Source organism: Trachypithecus francoisi, unplaced genomic scaffold, assembly GCF_009764315.1.
Source record: "Trachypithecus francoisi isolate TF-2019V2 unplaced genomic scaffold, Tfra_2.0 Lachesis_group17, whole genome shotgun sequence".
Taxonomy (NCBI): Eukaryota; Metazoa; Chordata; class Mammalia; order Primates; family Cercopithecidae; genus Trachypithecus; species Trachypithecus francoisi.
The window spans coordinates 24,317,756-24,337,639 of record NW_022681462.1 but is presented as its reverse complement, the minus strand read 5'-3'; the positions used below and the strand labels follow the sequence as shown (position 1 = coordinate 24,337,639).

Below are 19,884 nucleotides of genomic sequence, written 5' to 3'. Positions count from 1 at the left end.
GCCAGCGTGATTACGCCATCACGACTGGCGGTGGCACATGCGCAATAGCGAGACGCTGGAGCGCTGCGTGGGTCGCTGCCGAGTCTCTTCCGGTCTAGGGTCTTATCCTGGCACTGAGGGCGCCGGACTGGCGCTTTTGGCCAGCTTGGCATTGGGTGGGCGGCTTCTTGGGAGCCACATGAGCCAGTGGCATCATCTTCGCAGTGGCTGGGGCCGGGGACGCGACTTTTCAGGACGCTCCTCAGCCAAGAAGAAGGGCGGAAACCACATCCCGGAAAGGTAAATGTGTCTTGGTCCCTTGGCGTGGCCTTTCCAGCTCGTGGTTTCTGGGTCTGGGCTTCATCTTTTGTGGTCTCTGCCTGTCACTGTTGCTGTCGCAAGCTTGACTTGTCCGCCTCTTGCTTTGAGGCTTTGACCCTCTGCGCCACCCGCTGTAGCTGAAAGGGGCAATGTGTGTAATGTCCTGTGATTTCTCCATATTCTTGTAAAAGGGAGGTTCTGGTCGTTGCTCTTAGGTAAAATACGGAAGGATTGCTTTAAGGTGGGACTGTTAGTGTTGGGGACACTCCTTAATTCCCAAGATGGAATCTCCTTAGTTCCTTGTTAACGTTGGCACGGAAAGGGTAATGGTTTGAGTTAGGAACCCAGCAGTAGTAGTGCCCTGAGATCTCACATGGAAAGTTGGTTTGTATTGTTTCCAGAAATCACAACGAACATACTTTACTTCCTAACAGGCCTCGTTTGAAATATACTCCTTTATACGTACAAATGATTAATTTTGAGACTTTGCAGGTAGGTGCAGTGAACTGTTTTTACTCCTTGCGACCATCCTCCACCATCTCATACCTCAATAAATTCTCTTCATTTTATCTCCTTTTGACTGTCACTTTCTGTCAGTACCCTAATACAGGTCTTGCCTGATCTATTGCAGTTGGGTTCTAATTGCAGTGAATCTTGTTTGTTTTCTTCCAATCTGTTTTTTTGTTTTGTTTTGTTTTGTTTTTGTTTTTGAGACGGATTTTCGCTCTTTGAGTAGGATGTCTGCCAGGCTGGAGTGCAGTGGTCCAATCTCGGCTCACTGCAACCTCCGCCTCCCGGTTTCAAGCGATTCTCCTGCCTCAGCCTCCCAAGTTGCTGGGATTACAGGCGCCCGCTACCACACCCGGCTAATTTTTTTGTATTTTTGGTAGAGACGAGGTTTCACCATGTGGGTCAGGCTGGTCTCAACTCCTGACCTCAGGTGATCCACCTGCCTCAGCCTCCCAAAGTGCTGGGATTACAGACGTGAGCCACCGCGCCTGGCCAGTTCCTAGCATTATTAAGTGAAGTTCACAGCCCCTCTTCTAGCAGGTTTTCTCTTAAAATATGAACTTGAAGTTTCCTACTAATTGAACTTGATGGCATCAGTCGTATGAGAACTAAAACCATGAAGTGAAATAATTGAATTTAAACTATTTCAGTGAATATGTTTGTATTAATGGCACTTTAGTATCTGGTACTGGGCCAAGTTTAACAGAGATACAGGAGTTCTGGGTATCTCTGGTTTTATATAGGCCTTATTTGAGTTGTACTGTTTTGTTGGCTTGTGTTCGTTTTCATGATGGGGAAACAGGAGAGGGGGGCAGTATAGGTTGTTAGTTGGTGGAATTTAATAAGTGGAGTGGCGAAATGCAAAGCAGAGAGAAGAGAGGACATGTTGTGTGGGCTGTGATTCCCATTTTCGAGAAGTCTTATTCTATGCAAGGAAACAAGGCTGACATACAATTTGCCTAACAAAAAAATGTATCTAATAGGTGGAAAGACTATCTCCCAGTTGGACAGCGGATGCCTGGGACTCGTTTCATTGCTTTCAAAGTTCCTTTGCAAAAGGTAAGCAAAAGTTAATTCAGTATTCTTTCAAGTATCTGAGTTCACCATGCAGAACACTGTTCTCCGCTCTATCACATTCCATTTTCTCTTTTTATAGCAAATACTTTGTAATGACCCCTTTACTATCCTGAAATGCAGTTCATAGGTACATACAACCTACTTCATATTTTAAACAAAAATACCAATTAACACCCTAACTATAATATAAAAAATAAAATAAAAGTAATTTATAATAAAATAATATTTATTTCAATATATAAATATTTGGACATGACTGCATTAAAAGACATAGAGTAATAGTTGTCTGCGCAATGAATTCAAGAACTACAAATGTAGACTGATCTAGGTGGCTTATATTGCTTTAGTGGTAGGAGTTTCTATAATAGATTTCCAAACAAAACAAAGTATAATCTTCATTTGGTTAATAAGATGATTATTATCCTGAAAAATTCAATATATATTAATATTGTACAAAAAATACTTTGTGTTTATTTGTGAAATGGAGTTAGGTTCTAAGGCCACGCTAAATATGAACAGCTTTTTATCTATATTAATGTTGAATAGGACATCCAAAAGCAATTCAGGATGTGGGACACACTTGTAGGACTGTCTTGAATTTGGCAAGTTGTTTAGAATTTGTAATCCTTACCCACTGAATGCCATTGGGACTCCTTTCCTCCCATGGTCACAATCAGAAATATCCCCCAGATCATCAAGGTCAGGATCTCAGTGGGGAAAATCTGAAGATTGTGTTTTTGTTTAAACTAGGAAAGGAATAGGAGGGATAGGAGGGGAAAGCTTTTGAGAGCCATAAAAAAGATTCGAGAAGGTGAAGACAAATAATTGTTTTCTAGATTCCATGTCTTACTAGACTTCCCCAGCATAGCTCAGATTAGTATTAGGAGAAGCCCACTTGAAACGTTTTGGGAATTGACTTAATTTGTGACTCATAGATCAGATTTCCTTTTTCAACTGCTGTATCAGCTTCTCTGCATGTCTGGCTTAAAAATGAGTCATTTCAGGCCAGGCCTGTTGGATCATGTTTGTAATCCCAGTGCTTTGGGAGGCAAAGTGGGTGTATCGCTTGAGGCCAGGAGTTTTAGACCAGCCTGGGCAACATTGCGAAACCCTGTCTCTATAAAAAGTACAAAAATGAACTAGGTGTGGTAGTGTGTGCTTGTAGTCTCAGCTGCTCAGGAGGCTGAGGTGGGAGAATTGATTGAGCCCAGGAGGTCAAGGCTGCAGTGAGCCATCATCATGCCACTGTACTCCAGCCTGGGCAACAGAGCAAGACCTTGTCTCCAAAAAGAAGGTGTTGTTGGAGACACAGGGAATTTTTAGGGAAGTGAAACTATTCTGTGTGATACTGTAAGGGTGGATACATAAAAGGGGTTTACATATATTAACATATTTCACAATCCTATGCTGATGAAGTAACGGTAGTACTAATATCTCTTACTGAGTGCTTATTCTGCACTAAGCTCAGAGGATAGATGGTTACAACTAATTATTTTGTAGATAATGAAACAGGCTCAGAAAAGGAAGAATCGAAACTTGAACTTAGTTCTTTCTCTCATTTTTTTTGTGTGTGGCAAAATATACATAACATAATATGTACATACAATGCATAACATAGAATGAGTCATGCATACCTAACCTGTAGATTTTGGTGATAACAATGTATCAAAGTTGGTTCTTCATTTGTAACAAATGGACCACACTGGTATGGAATGTGGATAGTGGGGGAGTCTGGGTGGGGTGGGGAAGGCAAAGTACAGGTGGGAACTGTCTGTCCTTTTGGCTCAGTTTTGCTGTGAACCTAAAACTGCTCTGAAAACTAGTCTTTTTTTTTTTTTTTTTGAGATGGCATCTCGCTCTGTCGCCCAGGCTGGAGTGCAGTGGTGTGATCTTGGCTCACTGCAAGCTCTGCCTCCTGGGTTAACGCCATTCTCCTGCCTCAGCCTCCTGAGTAGCTGGAACTACAGGTGCCTGCCACCACACCTGGCTCATTTTTTTGTGTTTTTAGTAGAGATGGGGTTTCACCATATTAGCCAGGATGGTCTGGATCTCCTGACCTTGTGATCTGCCCGCCTTGGCCTCCCAAAGTGCTGGGATTACAGGCGTGCACCACTGCGCCCAGCCAAACTAGTCAATTTTTTAAAAAGTACATTGCTGACCCCTGAGTAGCCAGACAGATTGAGGGAACAGAGCACAAAGTTCAAAAATAAGCTACATACATAAAAGAATATTCAGCAATGAAAGCCATCCTTCATATATGTAGACATGTAAGAAATATTTATTTGTGAGGCAGAGACAGGAGGATTGCTTGAGCTCAGAAGTTTGAGATCAGCCTGGGCTACATGGCAAGACGGCAAGACCCTATCTCTGTTTTTTTTTTTTTTTTTGAGATAAAGGCTTGCTCTGTCACCCAGGCTGGAGTGCAGTGGCGCGATCTCGGCTCACTGCAAGCTCCGCCTCCCGGGTTCATGCCATTCTCCTGCCTCAGCCTCCGGGTAGCTGGGACTACAGGTGCCCACCACCACGCCCGGCTAATTTTTTGTATTTTTAGTAGAGATGGGGTTTCACTGTGTTAGCCAGGATGGTCTCGATCTCCTGACCTCGTGATCCTCCTGACTCCTAAAGTGCTGGGATTACAGGCATGAGTCGCTGCGCCCGGCCAACCCTCTCTCTTTAAAAAAAAAAAAAAAAAAAAGGCCATGTGTGGTGGTTCATGCTTGTAGTCCCAGCTACTTGGGAGGCTGACGTGGGAGGATTGCTTGAACCCGGGAGGTGGAGGCTGCAATAAGCCATGTTTGTGTCACTGCACTCCAGCCTGGATGACAGAACAACAACCTGTTTCAAAAAGAAAGAAAGAAAGAAAAGATATATTTATAAGCACTAAATATGATAGGCACTCCACTTGGACCTGGAGATACAGTGGTGAATAAAATCTGAGTGTTTGCAGTCTGATTAGGAGACCAACATGAAACAAATACAGAAATACATATATAGAAGTGGGATTATTTTTTTCTTTCTGACCACTCGGGAAGAAAGGATTGTTATAACATACCTTCTGTGTTCCAGGAGAATGGAAACTTTCCTTTGAATCTCGTTATATGTTAGCATCACAGGACTTGAATAAATGCCTAATGCAGTGCAGGATCTTAAGCACATGTTTGCTCTTGTTTCATTCTCTCTGACAGAGTTTTGAAAAGAAACTTGCTCCAGAGGAATGCTTTTCCCCTTTGGATCTTTTTAACAAAATCCGAGAACAAAATGAAGAACTTGGACTGATTATTGATTTAACATATACTCAACGCTATTATAAACCGGAGGTAAGTGGAACCCTTCATTGAAAAGAACGTTATTCATTCTGATCCTGAAATAATTTATAGTAATTCAGTAATAATTCAGTAATCATCTTGTGCTAATGTGAAGCCTGGCCTTCTTTGATGGGTAGTAAGTTTAAAAGAGAACCAAGTGTTTTCTTTAATTACATGTTTTTAATTGCTGTCTCAAATGAAATTGAAAACATGAATTGAACTAAAATATTTGGCAGTAGGCTCTGTGTGTGCCTAAGAAATTCTATAAGCTTCCATATTCTATATTTTGAAAATGAAGTAAGCTAGCAGTGGCCTGGAGGAATGAAAGGAATATCCAATATTTCTTAGCAGTTATTTTAGGCCATTGCCTGAGCATGTGTAAGCATCATGTAAAAGAAAGTTTTCTAAGTTTATAATTTCTTTTCCCAGTATCTGTTGATACAATACAGAGATTCATATGTTCTGTTGGCCCCGTTTAGCATCTTGGTGCGAAAGAATGATCCTTCTTCTGACCAGTTCCATGGCTTTTGGAAACAGTAACATCTAATATTTGTTAATATTTGTATAGCAGTTTGCCATTTAAAAAGTACTTTCAGCCGGATGCGGTGACTCATACCTATAATCCCAGCACTTTGGGAGGCTGAGGCGGTGGATCACCTGAGGTCAGGAGTTCGAGACCAGACTGGCCAACATGGTGAAACCCCGTCTCCATTAAAAATTCAAAAAAATTAGCCAGGTGTGGGTGGCACGTGCCTGTAATCTCAGCTACTGGGGAGGCTGAGGCAGGAGAATCTCTTGAACCTGGGAAGCAGAGGTTGCAGTGAGCCAAGATCATGCCACTGCATGACAGCCTGGGTGTCAGAGCAAGACTCCATCTCAAAAAAAAAAAAAAAGTGCTTTCACATGTATTACCTTAGTTAATCCTCTCAACAATCCTGTGCTGATAAAGTAGCAGTTGTACTAATATCTCCTATTGAGTGCTTTTTCTTTGCTAAGCTCAGAGGATAAAATGGTTACAATTAATACATAATTTTACAGAAGATAAAACAGACTCGAAAAAGGATGACTTAAAACTTGAATGTAGTTATTTCTCTCTTTTTTAAATTGAAGCACAAATTGAGGCCCTATCTTTGGAGAGTTGGAGCTTCTTAGATTGTCTCTTGAGTCCTTTTGACACAACCCTGGTAACCTTTGATCACTCTTTTTTTGCTATTTATATGAAAAAAATTCCAGGCTTATCTTGTACATTTCCTGTCCTACCCTGAACTCAGCCATTTTCCCAAGGAGCTTTGATTCCTGTTTGGTGGGAATGCTATTTAAAGATTAAAGTCTGGGTGCTAGAGGTGCTCAGTGCTCCTAGGCTCATTGTTACTAGTCTTTTTCTGTGGATGGTGCTAAGAAATATGTTTGTTTTTAAAGTACATCATGAGTTCATGCTGATACTTTCCCTTTGAACTCAGAACTTCAGTTCTAAAAGAACTGAAAGCAAGGATTTAAACAAATACTTGTACACCAGTGTTCACAGCAGCATTTTTCACAATGGCCAAAAGGTGGAAACAACCCAAGTGTCCATCAGTAGGTGAATGGATACACAAAACAGTATATGCACACAATGGAATATCATTCAGCCATAAAAAAGAATAAATTTAATACATGCTACAATATGGATGAACCCTAAAAACATGCTTAGTGAAACAAACCAGACACAGAGGGACAAATATATGATTCCACTTTTACGAAGTACCTAGAATAGACTAATTCACAGAGACAGAAAACAGACTAAAGGATCTACGAAGTGGGGAGAAAAGGGAATTATGGTTTAATGGTCAGAGTCTTTGTCGGGGATGATGAAAAAGTTTTGGATATAGACAGTGGTGATGGTTACACAATACTGTGAATGTAATGCCACTGAACTATACCACACTTATGGATGGTTAAAATGATTTTCACTTAGCCTCTTCTGTCTTTTATCTGTATCTACTTTTCTCCCACCCCAAGAATATCAGTTCTCAATAGTGCCTGGAATTCCCTCTCTCTCACAATTCAAATCCAAGTTCTTCTGACTCTATTCTCAACTCTTCTACTTAAATCATAGCTGCTTTATGAAGGCATGGGCCCTTGAATTGTAAAATATTAAATGGAACTGTTTATATAATTTATGGTTAAATTTGCATTCATTCACATGGAATTTGCTTTCAATTTTGTATACTTATTGACTTATGTAGTTTTATTGAAAATCAAGTGATACTTTCTGGTTGAAGTCAGTGTTGGAAAAAATAGCTCTTTTATCAGAATTGTGTATTCTGATATTGGCATATTAAGTTTGTTATAATCTCTTGGCTTATATTCTGGGTCCCCTAATTACTCTTTAATTATTTTTCTACAAATGAAATAATGCACATCTTTTATGGTTTTGCTTTATAGGATTTGCCAGAATCTGTTCCTTACTTAAAAATATTTACAGTTGGACATCAAGTGCCTGATGACGAGACTATTTTTAAATTCAAACACGCTGTTAATGGGTTTTTGAAAGAAAATAAAGATAATGGTGAGTTTTTGTTCTTATCTGAACTGTGGTGTGCATTATGAATGAGGTTGGGGATTTTTGGTATTTTTTTGTGGTTCTAACCTTTGACCTATTATATATGGTGCTAAGATGATGAAAATGTGAGGTGGTGCTAATAGGGTAAGATGTTTTTCCTTTTGTTGATCACAAATAATTTAACTTGCCTTGGAAAGTTAAATTAGTTTTAGTGCAAAATATGAACTGAAGAACTGAACTAGCTCATCTTTCTCTCTTTTTTAATTTGAATGGGAAATATACAATAAAATTAAAATGTTATTTTTGTCTTGTATGTTTGTTAAGAAGTGAGAGGTAGAAGAAAAGATTTAAAAACTCTGAGTCTTAGAGTTATGTGAAAGAGACAAGACAGGGCAAAGATTAGGAATGGGACAGACGCAAAACAAGAAAGAGTGCCGCAGTGAAATTGCCCCTTTGTCATATGTATTTAAGATATTTCTGCTGTTTTTCTGCTTTGAGTACAGATGGGGAAGGATACCACCACCTCTTATTCTTCACACGGGAGAACTTAAGCCAAAGGCTGGTGCTTTCTTGTTCCTGCTTTAAGATTTACCTTACTCTTTTAAAAATAGAACTTAATAGGTTCTTTATCTTAAGGATCCAGTTGCCTTTTTCTGGTATCTACCTGCCAGAAAGAACATGATATTTGCCATATTTTAAGACTGAAGAAGCTTTTATCTTTGGAAAGCCACTGACACCCACAGGACAAAGGCTGCATTTGTCTTCTTTCCAAATTTAGCTTGAGGAGTGTACATTTTATTACATAAATCTGACAGTAAATACTCCTTTTTAAAAAATGTGATGGAGTAGTGGAGAAAGAATAGAGACAGAGGTGGGAAGATAGGGAATGGAAGGTGAGAGATAGAGACTGGATCAGTCGGTTTGAAGATCAAATTTCAAATTGTAACCCAGTCACTCACTTAATGTAGACACTAGCTTTTAATTATGTTAAACCTTGTCGCAGATCTTCCCCTATACTTTAACTTTAAAACTTGAGAGGTTTGGCTTTCTCGTTTGTATAAGCTGTCGTCACAGAAATACTACCTTTTAAGATATGAGGGTATAGCTGATGACCTATTCACTGCTTCCAGGCTCTTGTGTGTGAAACTTTTATATAGTACTTCATTTGTTCTATGAGGGCAAGGAGGTCCTTATGAATACATGAGAACACATTTTTAAATCTTAGTTGTTCACTTGTTACATTGATTGTAGTCAGTTGGATAGACTGAACTCCATGTTGGTCTTCTGCTGAATTGTGCTGACTGTCTAAGTCTTGCAGTACCCACCACCATAGCAGGTTTGGGACCTTGTTTGTAATCAGTTTTAGCTACCTCTGCTATAATCCCTTCCCACAGATACCAGGCTCACTGATAAAAAGAGGACACTACACTCTCCACTCTCTTCTAGAACTAGTAGGGACTGAGAAAATAAATTGATTCAGTAAACACTGAGATCCTTTTAGATTTGTTGTTAGAGCATGAAGACACATAAGTGATAGCAGTCTTTGTTTTTTATTATAGCAGTTCACAGTTATCTAGGAAAATAAACATGTAGTGCATGTGGCTTAAGATGTGGGTTAATTATAGAACAAAAAAGCTGGGCGCGGTGGCTCATGCCTGTAATCCCGGCACTTTGGGAGGCGGAGGCGGGCGGGGCGGATCGTAAGGTCAGGAGATCAAGACCATCCTGGCTAACACGGTGAAACCCCATCACTACTAAAAATACAAAAAAAAAAAAAAATTAGCCGGGCGCAGTGGCGGGTGCCTGGAGTCCCAGCTACTCAGGAGGCTGAGGCAGGAGAATGGCGTGAACCTGGGAGGCGGTGCTTGCAGTAAGCCGAGATCACACCACTGCACTCCAGCCTGGGCGACAGAGCAAGACTCTGTCTCGGAAAAAAAAAAAAAAAGAACAAAAAAGACAGTTCATCATAATAAAAGAATAAATTAAGTGCAGTGAGAATATAGAGGAGAGATTGAGGAAGGCCTGACCGGATACAACATTCGAGCTGCAGGGACGAGAATTTTGCCAGGATGAGAAAAGGATAGCCCAGTTTTGCGGATTATGCACAAAAGGCACAGGGCTTAAAGCCATGGAGATGCAGCCTCTTGTGTGACCAGAAGATAATGTGAAAAGGCATGGAATTCATCTGTACATTTTCAACAAATAATTGTATAACCTATGTTGAAGTCACTTTTCTAAAAAGTGGAAATAGAACAAAGTCCTTGCCCTTATATACTTTACGTTCTAGTGGGGGAGAGAAATAACCTAATAAATATATGGAATATATATGGTGATAAGTGCTTTGGAGAATAACAAAACACGATAAAGGAGTGAGGGAAGAGGTGCGTGATTAGGAAGGCCTCTTTATGAAGATGTCATTTGAGCAGAACCTTAAAGGAAATAATGAACCAAGCCATTGAGTGTCTGGGGAGGAGTGTTCTAAGGCAGCGGGAACAGCAGGTGCAAAGTCCCTGAGGCATGACTATGCTAGGCATGTTTGAGGAATGTTAAAGAGCCCAGTGTGGGCCGGGCGCGGTGGCTCAAGCCTGTAATCCCAGCACTTTGGGAGGCCGAGACGGGCGGATCACGAGGTCAGGAGATCGAGACCATCCTGGCTAACATGGTGAAACCCCGTCTCTACTAACATACACAAAAAACTAGCCGGGCGAGGTGGCGGGCGCCTGTAGTCCCAGCTACTCGGGAGGCTGAGGCAGGAGAATGGCGTGAACCCGGGAGGCGGAGCTTGCAGTGAGCTGAGATCCGGCCACTGCACTCCAGCCTGGGCAACAGAGCGAGACTCCGTCTCAAAAAAAAAAAAAAAAAAAAAAAGAGCCCAGTGTGGCTGGAGTGGAGTGAGTGAGGGTAAGAGCAGGAGAAACGGGATCAGAGAGGTTGGGGGTGGGCAGAAGAGAGGTGGATCATATAGACCCTTGTAAATCATAGTTAGGATCATTGTGAACTTAGATCAGTTGGAAAGACAGATTGATATCAGTTTATGAAGGATTCTAAATGCCATGCTAAATTTGGGCTTCATGTTATGCTAAATTGAGATTTTTAAGCAAAAACAACCCAGCCAGGCTTATGTTTTAGAAAGATAACATCTGCCATATGGAGGATCGGTTGAGATAGAAGTAGGGAGATTAGTTTGTTGTAGTAATCCAGGCAGGCAATGATGAGTGCCTTTTTTTTTCTTTTCTTTTTTTTTGAGATGGAGTTTCACTGTGTCACCGAGGCTAGAGTGTAGTATCACCACGTCGGCTCACTGCAACCTCCATTTCCTGGGTTCAAGCAATTTTCCTGCCTCAGCCTCCCGAGTAGCTGGGATTACAGGCGCCCACCACCACACACCTGGCTAGTTTTTATATTTTTAGTAGAGATGGGGTTTCACCATATTGGCCAGGCTGGTCTCGAACTCCTGACCTCAGGTGATCCACCCACTTCGGCCTCCCAAAGTGCCGGGATTACAGGCGTGAGCCACTGCGCCCAGCCGAGTGCCTTCTTTTTTTATTTTATTTTATTTATTTTTTGAGTATCTGGGATTACAGGCACCCGCCACAATACCCAGCTAATTTTTTGTACTTTAGTAGAGATGTGGTTTCGCCATGTTGGCCAGGCTGGAAAGTGCTGGGATTACAGGCGTGAGTCACCACACCTGACTGATGAGTGCCTTCTTTACCAGACGCTACCTAGTCACGGACACAGATTTTGCAAAGATAAACTACGTGTTTTTTTATTTAATTCCTCATATAATTTTTTAATAGGCTGGACTAAGAAATACTGCAGTATAATGTAATCTTAGACTTGATTCTAGTCTTGTACTGTTTGCCTGCTTTGACTTACATCTCCAAGCCTTGCCTTTTCATTGTAAAATGTGAATAGTGCTATTTACCTGAGTGCTTCACAGAGCAAGTAGACCTGTGGCATGTGTGGAGCACCAAACAAGAGAAGGAATAGAAGTTCTTTGGGAACTCAAGAGTACTATGGAAACTGTCCTTAATATTCAATATCAAGAGTGAAGGCATTTCATTTGTTTCATTCAGAAACAAATTTCATTCATCTCTTAGCCTGTTGTTACCTTCACTCCTTTTTTGTGTAATTAAAGCAGTTGCTGATGGGCATTCTGTTTTAAGATAGATGGGTTTGTCTCATTGCAGTTTTAGCTGTTAGTGTCTGACCAGGCCTGCAGTTTACATCATTGAGTCTAATTGGGACTATGCAAAGTTTCCCAGAAGCAGTGAGTTTTGGCTTTCTGTTAGATGATTCTTTATAGTATGTTCCTAGAAAAAACAATTCCTCTTGAGAGTTATTCATTTTCAGGGCAGTGATAATGTTATACACTTGTGTATCTACTTCAGTTACTCAAACCTGTATTTTCTTTTTATAGACAAACTTATTGGTGTCCACTGTACTCATGGTTTAAACAGGACCGGCTACCTTATTTGCAGGTAAGTTGCCAACCCCAGAGGCAGACCATTTTACAGTTGTTTTTGTCTGTTTACAGTGGTAATGTAAGCTTGTTGTAAAAAATGCAACCAGTATAGAAATACATGAAGCAAAAGGCAATCTTGCTCCCCACCCAGAGATTACCACCATTAATAATTTAGTACACATCTTTTCAGACTCTAAAAATGCAGATACAAGCATACATGTTATTGAATGGTATAATAGTTAGACATTCTGTTTTTTAATTTAATATGTGATAGACATTTTTCTATGAAAATACTTGGACTCCTCATTCTTTCTAAGGGCTGCATTATTCTTTGCATACCGATGAACACAAAAGTCAGAAGTTTTTGATATTATAAAACTTTGAAGTAGTGAACATTTATATGTAAATATTTTTGAATACATATGCCGTAGCCCCGGAGGTAATTTCACTCAAAATAGAATTTCCGAATCAAATAGTATGTGTCCTTATGCTTTTTATGTATGTTGCCACACTGTACTGAATTATGTTTGTTCATTCAGAAAATATCTCCTGAGCATCTGTTATGTGTAGGCACTGTGCTGGGTGCTAGCAAAGAGACTTTAGCTGCCCTTTGTGCATCCTAACAGTCTAGGGAGGGAGTAGATATTAAAGAATCACACACATGCCTATAGAATTACAACTCCAACAAGTGCTGAGAAGGAGAGTGATGTGGTACAATGAGAGCATAGAATATGGAGGATTTGACTTCAACGAGAGGGCTTGAGGTTTCTGTGGGGAAGGTCTGAGCAAATATCTGAAGTATGAGTAGGTGTTAACCAGGTAGGGATGTCGTGGAGAGAATTCTGAACATAAGGATTAGCAGAGACCATGTAACAGGAAAACATACTGTGTTGGAGGAGCTGGCCAGGGAGACTGGGCCATGGGAGTAGTATGGCATTAAAATGGAGCTGGAAATATGGGTAGGAGCTAAAACCATGCAGAGCTATGTTTAGGGTTTTAGTCACTACCTTAAGAGCAAGAGAAAACCATTGAATTTTTTTTATTGGGAATGAGTGTGGGGAATATATACAAATTTGTATTTTTAACCTATCATTTTGCTGTTGAGTGGAGAATACACTGCAGAGGGAAAGAGGTAGAAGCAAGGAGACAAGTTGGGAGGTGTTTGTAGGAATTGAGGCATAATGGTGGATTGGACCAGGGCATGGTGGTCATTTTGGTGGAAAGATACAGATATATTCTATAGAAATATTTAGGTAATATTGTTGTCAGGAGTTGGTGGTGAATTGAAGATGAGAGTATGGAAGAAGTGGCTGACAGTGATGGTGACTTTCAAGTTTCTGGCCCATTCTGTTGGTTATACAGTATTTTTTAGATATAATGTTAATATTTTTCCCAATTTGTCTTTTGTTTGTTGTTGGTTTCTGATAAATACTCTGTCATGTTAAGGAAGTCTCTATTTTTAGTGTATAAAGTGTTTTGATAAAAAATGATTCTGCATTTTCTTTCCTTTTGTTTATTAAATTACATTAATGTAAATAAATATATAAATAGATTTTCTGGAGTTGGGTCATCCTTGCATTCTTGAAAAATGTCTTTTTGTGGTCATGGTATGTCGTTCTTTAATAACTGTTGGATTCGATGTGCTGATATTTTCTTAGGATTTTTGTATCTATGTCTGTAAGTTGAAATTGGACCTTTTTTGAAAAAACTTGATTTTTTCTTTTCGTATATATAAATGACCCAAATTATGTTGTTTTGTTAGATATTTGATTGATGTAGAAGGCATGAGGCCAGATGATGCAATTGAATGTAAGTATGAGGGTTGTCACTATTTTTCCCTTTTTATTAAAGTTAAAGGTGGAAATGTAGAAGAATTTCTCAAATTTTGGAAAAAAAGAAGTTTGTAATTCGTTTGTTCCAGTATAAGATAGTCTTGCCAAAAGTCTATAGATGTATGTGGAAGTAGTGAGATATAACAGCTTGAATAGTGAATTTCAGCTTAATTTGCTTTTTCTGGAAAGATTTGCTTTTTGTAGTTATTTCTAACAGTTTATCCTCTCCTCAGTATTCAATAGGTGCCGGGGACATTGCTTAGAAAGACAAAACTACATTGAAGACCTTCAGAATGGTCCTATCAGAAAGTAAGTCTTATGTTACATATGTGAGATTTGTGGGTCAGGGAGATCTCTTTTTATATAATTTAAGTTGCATATATCCATTCTTCTGGTAGCTTGTTTATTTGTGGGGGAGACGTAAACAAACAGGAATGGGAGAAGGAAGAAATTGTTATTTTCATATGGCAATGTATAGTCACTAAATTGACTACTAAATTTGGAAACCAGTAATATTGTGTGGAAATATTCTCTTTAAGGAACTGGAATTCCAGTGTATCCAGGTCAAGTTTTGAAGACTCAGCACATCTCATGCAACCAGTCCACACAATGAATAAGCCTGTTAAACAAGGACCTAGGTATAATCTACATCAGATCCAGGGTCACTCAACTCCTCGACATTTCCACACCCAGACCCAAAATTTGCAGCAATCAGTCAGGTACCTCTCTCTGCTGTCCCTTTTCTAGAATTGAGATAGAAATTAATACTATAATTAATGAAAACATGTTATGATACTGATGAGGAATTCTTTTTTCTTTTTTTTTGGAGACAGAGTCTTGCTCTGTCGTCCAGGCTGGAGTACGGTGGCACAGTCTTGGCTCACTGCAACCTCCACCTCCTGGGTTCAAGCAATTCTCCTGCCTCAGCCTCCTGAGTAGCTGGCACTACAGGCACCCGCCACCACGCTCGGCTAATTTTTTGTATTTTTAGTAGAGATGGGGTTTCACCGTGTTAGCCAGGATGGTCTTGATCTCCTGACCCTGTGATCCACCCGCCTCAGCCTTCCAAAGTGCTGGGATTATAGGCGTGAGCCACCACACCCAGCCGATAAGGAATTCTTGCTGATCAGTTTGAACCAGGAGATATTATTCTGCTCTGTATTTTGCATTTAGCACTGGAAAATCAGTTACAGGACAGGGAATATGTGACTTTTCAGAGGCAACTCGGAAGGGGACTTAGAAATTTTCATTGATTTTAAACTTAAGCCAAGAGTTTGATGTGGCTATCGAAAAGGATCTTACATTCTTAGGCTACATTCATGTAGTATAGTTTTTAGAGTAAGGAAGATTGTTATTTAAGGAGTTGATATGAATTATAAGAAAAATAATAAAATCCTAATAGAGAAATTGCAAAGGATCTGAACAGATAAACAGCAAAAGTATTTTCACTTGGAAAATAGGGAAAGCCTCAGTATGGTTAAAGCGGTACATTAGTATGAGTTCTCCAGAATGATAGAACCAGTAGGATGGATGGATGGATGGATGACGGATGGATGGATGGATGGATAGATGGATGGATAGATGGGTGGGTGGATGGATGGGAGGAGGGGCTTTTTTATTCGGAGTATCAGCTTATGCACTTATGAAAGCTGAGAAGTTTCATAGTAGGCTGTCTGCAAACTGGAGAACCAGGGAAGCTGGTAGCATTCTGTCCAACTCAGAAGGCCTCAGAACCAGGGAAGCTAATGGAGTAACTCTCAATGCAAGGCTGAAGGCCTGGGAATCTGGTAAAGGTTGGAGGACACTGGTGTGAGTCCTCAAGTCCAAAGGCCATGAAGCCTGGAGTTCTGATGTCCAAGAGTAGGAGAAGGTAAGGTATTCCACCTCCAGGAGAGAGCACAATTTGCCTTTCCTCTGCCTTTTTGTTCTTTCCAGGCCCCCAGCCTGTTGGGTGGTACCTACCCATACTAAGGGTGGATCCTCCCATCTACTCACACAGCAGTATCCTCTGGGCACACCCTCACAGACACTCCCAGAAATAATACTTTACCAGCTATCTAGGTATCTCTTAACCCAGTCAAGTTGACACCTAAAATTAACCATCACAAATAGCAAGATATTATTCTTTGCCTATTAATTTAGCAACAGTTTTGTTTGTTTGTTTTTGGAGACGGAGTCTCACTCTGTCTCTCAGACTGGAGTGCAGTGGTGCAATCTTGGCTCACTGCAACGTCCACCTCCCAGGTTCAAGCAGTTCTCCTGCTTCAGCCTCCCGAGTAGCTGGGATTACAGGCACCACCACCACGCCCAGCTAATTTTTGTATTTTTGTACAGATGGGGGTTTCACCATGTTGGCCAGGCTGGTCTTGAACTCCTGACCTCAGGTGATCCGTCTGCCTCAGCCTCTCAAAGTGCTGGGATTACAAGCACGAGCCACCTCGCCCAGCCAGTTTCGCAACAGTTTTTGATAAGCACTCCATTGTAGTGGTTGTCAGGCTGGACCTGGATTTGCATCTTGGCTCTGTTACTTGCCTGCTTTGTGATCTTGGATAAGATACTTAGCCTGTCTACATTTACATTTTCCCATCAGTCAGATAGATATTTTAATAATACATACCCCATAGTGGTTGTTACTGACAGTTAACATGAATTTAAACAGTTTGGCACATTGTAAACACTTTCAAAAATACATTGCCATTTTTAGGCCAGGCTCATTGGCTCACACCTGTAATCCCAGCACTTAGGGAGGCCGAGGTGGGAGGACTGCTTGAGCCCAGGAGTTTCAGACCACCCTGGGCAACATGCTGGAATCCTGTTTTTGTTAAAAAAAGAGAAAAAAAGACCTTAAAAAAAATTGACATTTTAAAAAGATGGAAACAAACATTTCAAAAACATGTTGCTTGCGGCACTGAAAATTGGCAGAAGCCTTTTGAAGCACAATTTCAAGAACCATAAAAATACTTTACCTAGTGATTTCATTATGAGACTAAGGAAATACTTCAAAATACAGAAAAAACTATATTAATCATTCAGCACATTTCTCAAACTTCCTACCGTGTGTCAGATGCTGGGCTAGCTGAGGATACAGTAGTATATGTTTTGCAGTGTTAATCCCAGCATTATTTGTGGTTGTGGAAAAACTTGTAACTGCTGTATTTCTAACAGTGGAGAATGTAGCTAAATAATTATATCCATACTGTAACATTTTATAAAGCCACTGAAAGTGTGAGCTCATTTATGATAAGTGAAAATAATAGGCTGTGATTCAACAGTCAGAAAAAGATGCTAGGGAAAAGAACAAAAGGAAATACTAACTAATTGAATTATAGTCAGTGGGATTGAGGGCTCTGCAGTGGGGGGTTAGTTGTTCTTTTCTCAGATTTCCAAATTTTCTTTTTGGAGACGGAGTTTTGCTCTTGTTGCCCAGGCTGGAGTGTAATGGTGTGATCTTGGCTCACTGCAACCTCCACCTCCTAGGTTCAAACGATTCTCCTGCCTCAGCCTCCCAAGTAGCTGGGATTACAGGCGCCTACCACCACACCCAGCTAACTTTATAATTTTAGTAGAGACGGGATTTCTCCATGTTGGTCAGGCTGGTCTCGAACTCCCAACCTCAGGTGATTCGCCTGCCTTGGCCTCCCAAAGTGCTTGGATTATAGGTATGAGCCACCACACCCAGCCCCAAATTTTCTTTTGTATAATTATATGAGATTTTCTGATCTTGCTTTTGAAACAAGTAAATTTAAATCCTAATTTTTCAAATATGTAGCATGCTTAAGGTTTTTCACACTTTATAATTAATGTATGTATGTTTGTTTATAAAGTGGAGGCAGCTGTTTTCAGTACTAAATAGCTTATTCTGTCTTATGTCAACCCTGCCAGACTTTGGGAGAGAAAGTATTTGATTAGATGGGCATGCATTTATCTCTGTAGGGAAAGGTGGAAAGGCTTCTGGGAATCCACAGTGTGCCAGGGGGTAGGAAATTGAAATGTATTTTCTTAATTTAGCTTCATAACAGCTCGTGAAGGTGAAAAGTATTATTGGCCCCATTTTATAAAGAACTTGGGGAAATTAAGTATTTTATCTGCTAAGGTCACACAGGTAGAAAACAGTAGAATATATATTATTTTGTAAATTTATAAATTTAAAGTATTTTATGAAAATATAAATTTAAAATAAATAAAAATTATTGTACTAATCCTAGTAATGGCTTATTACTTTTTGTTTTGCTTTAAGAAAATTTTCACAGAATCCACATGTTTACCAGAGAGGCCATCTCCCTCCTCCTGGTCCTCCTGGAGAGGACTGTTCACGCAGGAGGTACTCTTGGAATGTGAAGCCCAATGCCAGTCTGGCAGCCCAGGATAGAAGAAGGTGGTATCCTGACAATTACTCTGGACTCTCCTATCCAGCCTATTGGGAATGGACCCAGTGATACAAACCTGTCCTGGAATTCTACCTAGAGACCAGAGCTGGCCTAAATATTACTGGTGTGACTTTAATTAGTTCAGATCTAATCAGGTTTCTTTATTGTTCCCTTATGTGTTCAAGCTTAAGGAAAAATTGCATTGCTGTTTACCTCTTTGCTGATAAATTTGCAGTAATTACAGCATTGCAGGAAAAAAAAAATCTGTTATTCCAGTCTTAAATTTTTCTATAGGAAGACTATTTTAGAACTAAAGCGTTAAGAACTTCCCTTGCAAATTATTTTTTAAAATTCTATCTTGTTTTTCTGTGTATTTCTTTCTGACTAGACTTGTGATATGCGTGTGTTTATGTACAGAAATTTTTAGTGTTTTTGTTATGTTCTGTTATTGACCCAAAGGCCATCTTTATTTTCTATAACTGTTCAAAATTTATATTAAAATCTACTTAGGAGATAATTTCTTTAGAACCTAGTTACTACCTGTAATTAGTTGTGGTATTTTTGTGTTTAGACATTTCTGTGTTTGGCAGTCAGTTGTGGGATTTTACCAACTTCCTTTGACTGAATTGTCAGATATACCGTCTCACACAGGAATGGATGAACTTTTAGGGATTGTCAATTGAGCAAGAGAGACTGACTGATAAACCAGATTGCTGGTTTATTCAATTATAGTGAGTGAGTTACTTGGCAGGGTAATTGTCATCAACTGGGTAGAACTATCCAGAAAACTTGAAAACTTGTATAGATTATAATGGTGATGAACAGAGTAGAATATGTCCATTTAAAGGCTGTGGATATCTGACAAGACTACTGTGTTATTGCTCCGTTGTTGAGTATAACCTCCTGGGATCTTTCTCCAGTTGCCTCTCCTGTTACAGTGGAGTTGTGGTTTTGTGGTTTACCCTTTTTTTTTTTTTTTTTGAGACAGGGTCTTGCTCTGTCACCCAGGCTAGAGTGCAGTGGTGCCATCTAGGCTCACTGCAACCTCCGCCTCCTGGGCTCAAGTGATCCTCCCACCTCAGCCTCCCTAGTAGCTGGGACTACAAGTGTGGACTGCAATGCCTGGCTAATTTTTTGTATTTTTTTTTTTTTTAATAGAGACCAGGTTTTGCCGTGTTGCCCAGGCTGGTCTCAAACTCCTTAGCTCAAGCAAATCCACTCACATCAGCCTCCCAAAGTGTTGGGATTACAGCCATGAGCCACTATGCCTGGCCTACCTTCACTTTTTCCTAGTTGTCTCTTCTGCTTCTATGCCTGTGGAACACACAGACCGATCGTTGGGGAGGGTAATTGTTTTTAGTTGCAGAGGAAGCCAGAAACTTCTCTTTGATGGCTCAAAGAAGTGTCTCATCATCATAGCACATAGTAAGCCTCAGTGAATACTTGAGCAACCTGGCTTCATTTTTTAATTATTTTTATTTGT

General features: G+C 40.2%; 1 protein-coding gene across 1 annotated transcript; it reads left to right on the top strand.

Moving 5' to 3' along the window:
* DUSP11 (dual specificity phosphatase 11) lies at nt 1-19,261 on the top strand. The gene is made up of 9 exons (XM_033175114.1): nt 1-279; nt 1,794-1,869; nt 5,073-5,204; nt 7,617-7,740; nt 12,158-12,218; nt 13,965-14,011; nt 14,268-14,343; nt 14,574-14,753; nt 18,272-19,261. The coding sequence occupies exons 1-9, from the start codon at nt 38-40 to the stop codon at nt 18,468-18,470; spliced, it is 1,137 nt and encodes a 378-aa protein (XP_033031005.1). The 5' UTR covers nt 1-37; the 3' UTR covers nt 18,471-19,261.
* The last annotated feature ends 623 nt before the right edge of the window (nt 19,262-19,884 follow it).

What these genes read in the sequence shown, in the direction of transcription:
- DUSP11 (XM_033175114.1), top strand. Translation starts at nt 38, where the DNA reads ATGCGCAATAGCGAGACGCTGGAGCGCTGCGTGGGTCGCTGCCGAGTC. An exon ending in GCCAGATGATGCAATTGAAT is followed by an intron (nt 14,012 to 14,267) that starts GTAAGTATGAGG and finishes TCCTCTCCTCAG; the next exon opens with TATTCAATAGGTGCCGGGGA. An exon ending in CAGAATGGTCCTATCAGAAA is followed by an intron (nt 14,344 to 14,573) that starts GTAAGTCTTATG and finishes ATTCTCTTTAAG; the next exon opens with GAACTGGAATTCCAGTGTAT.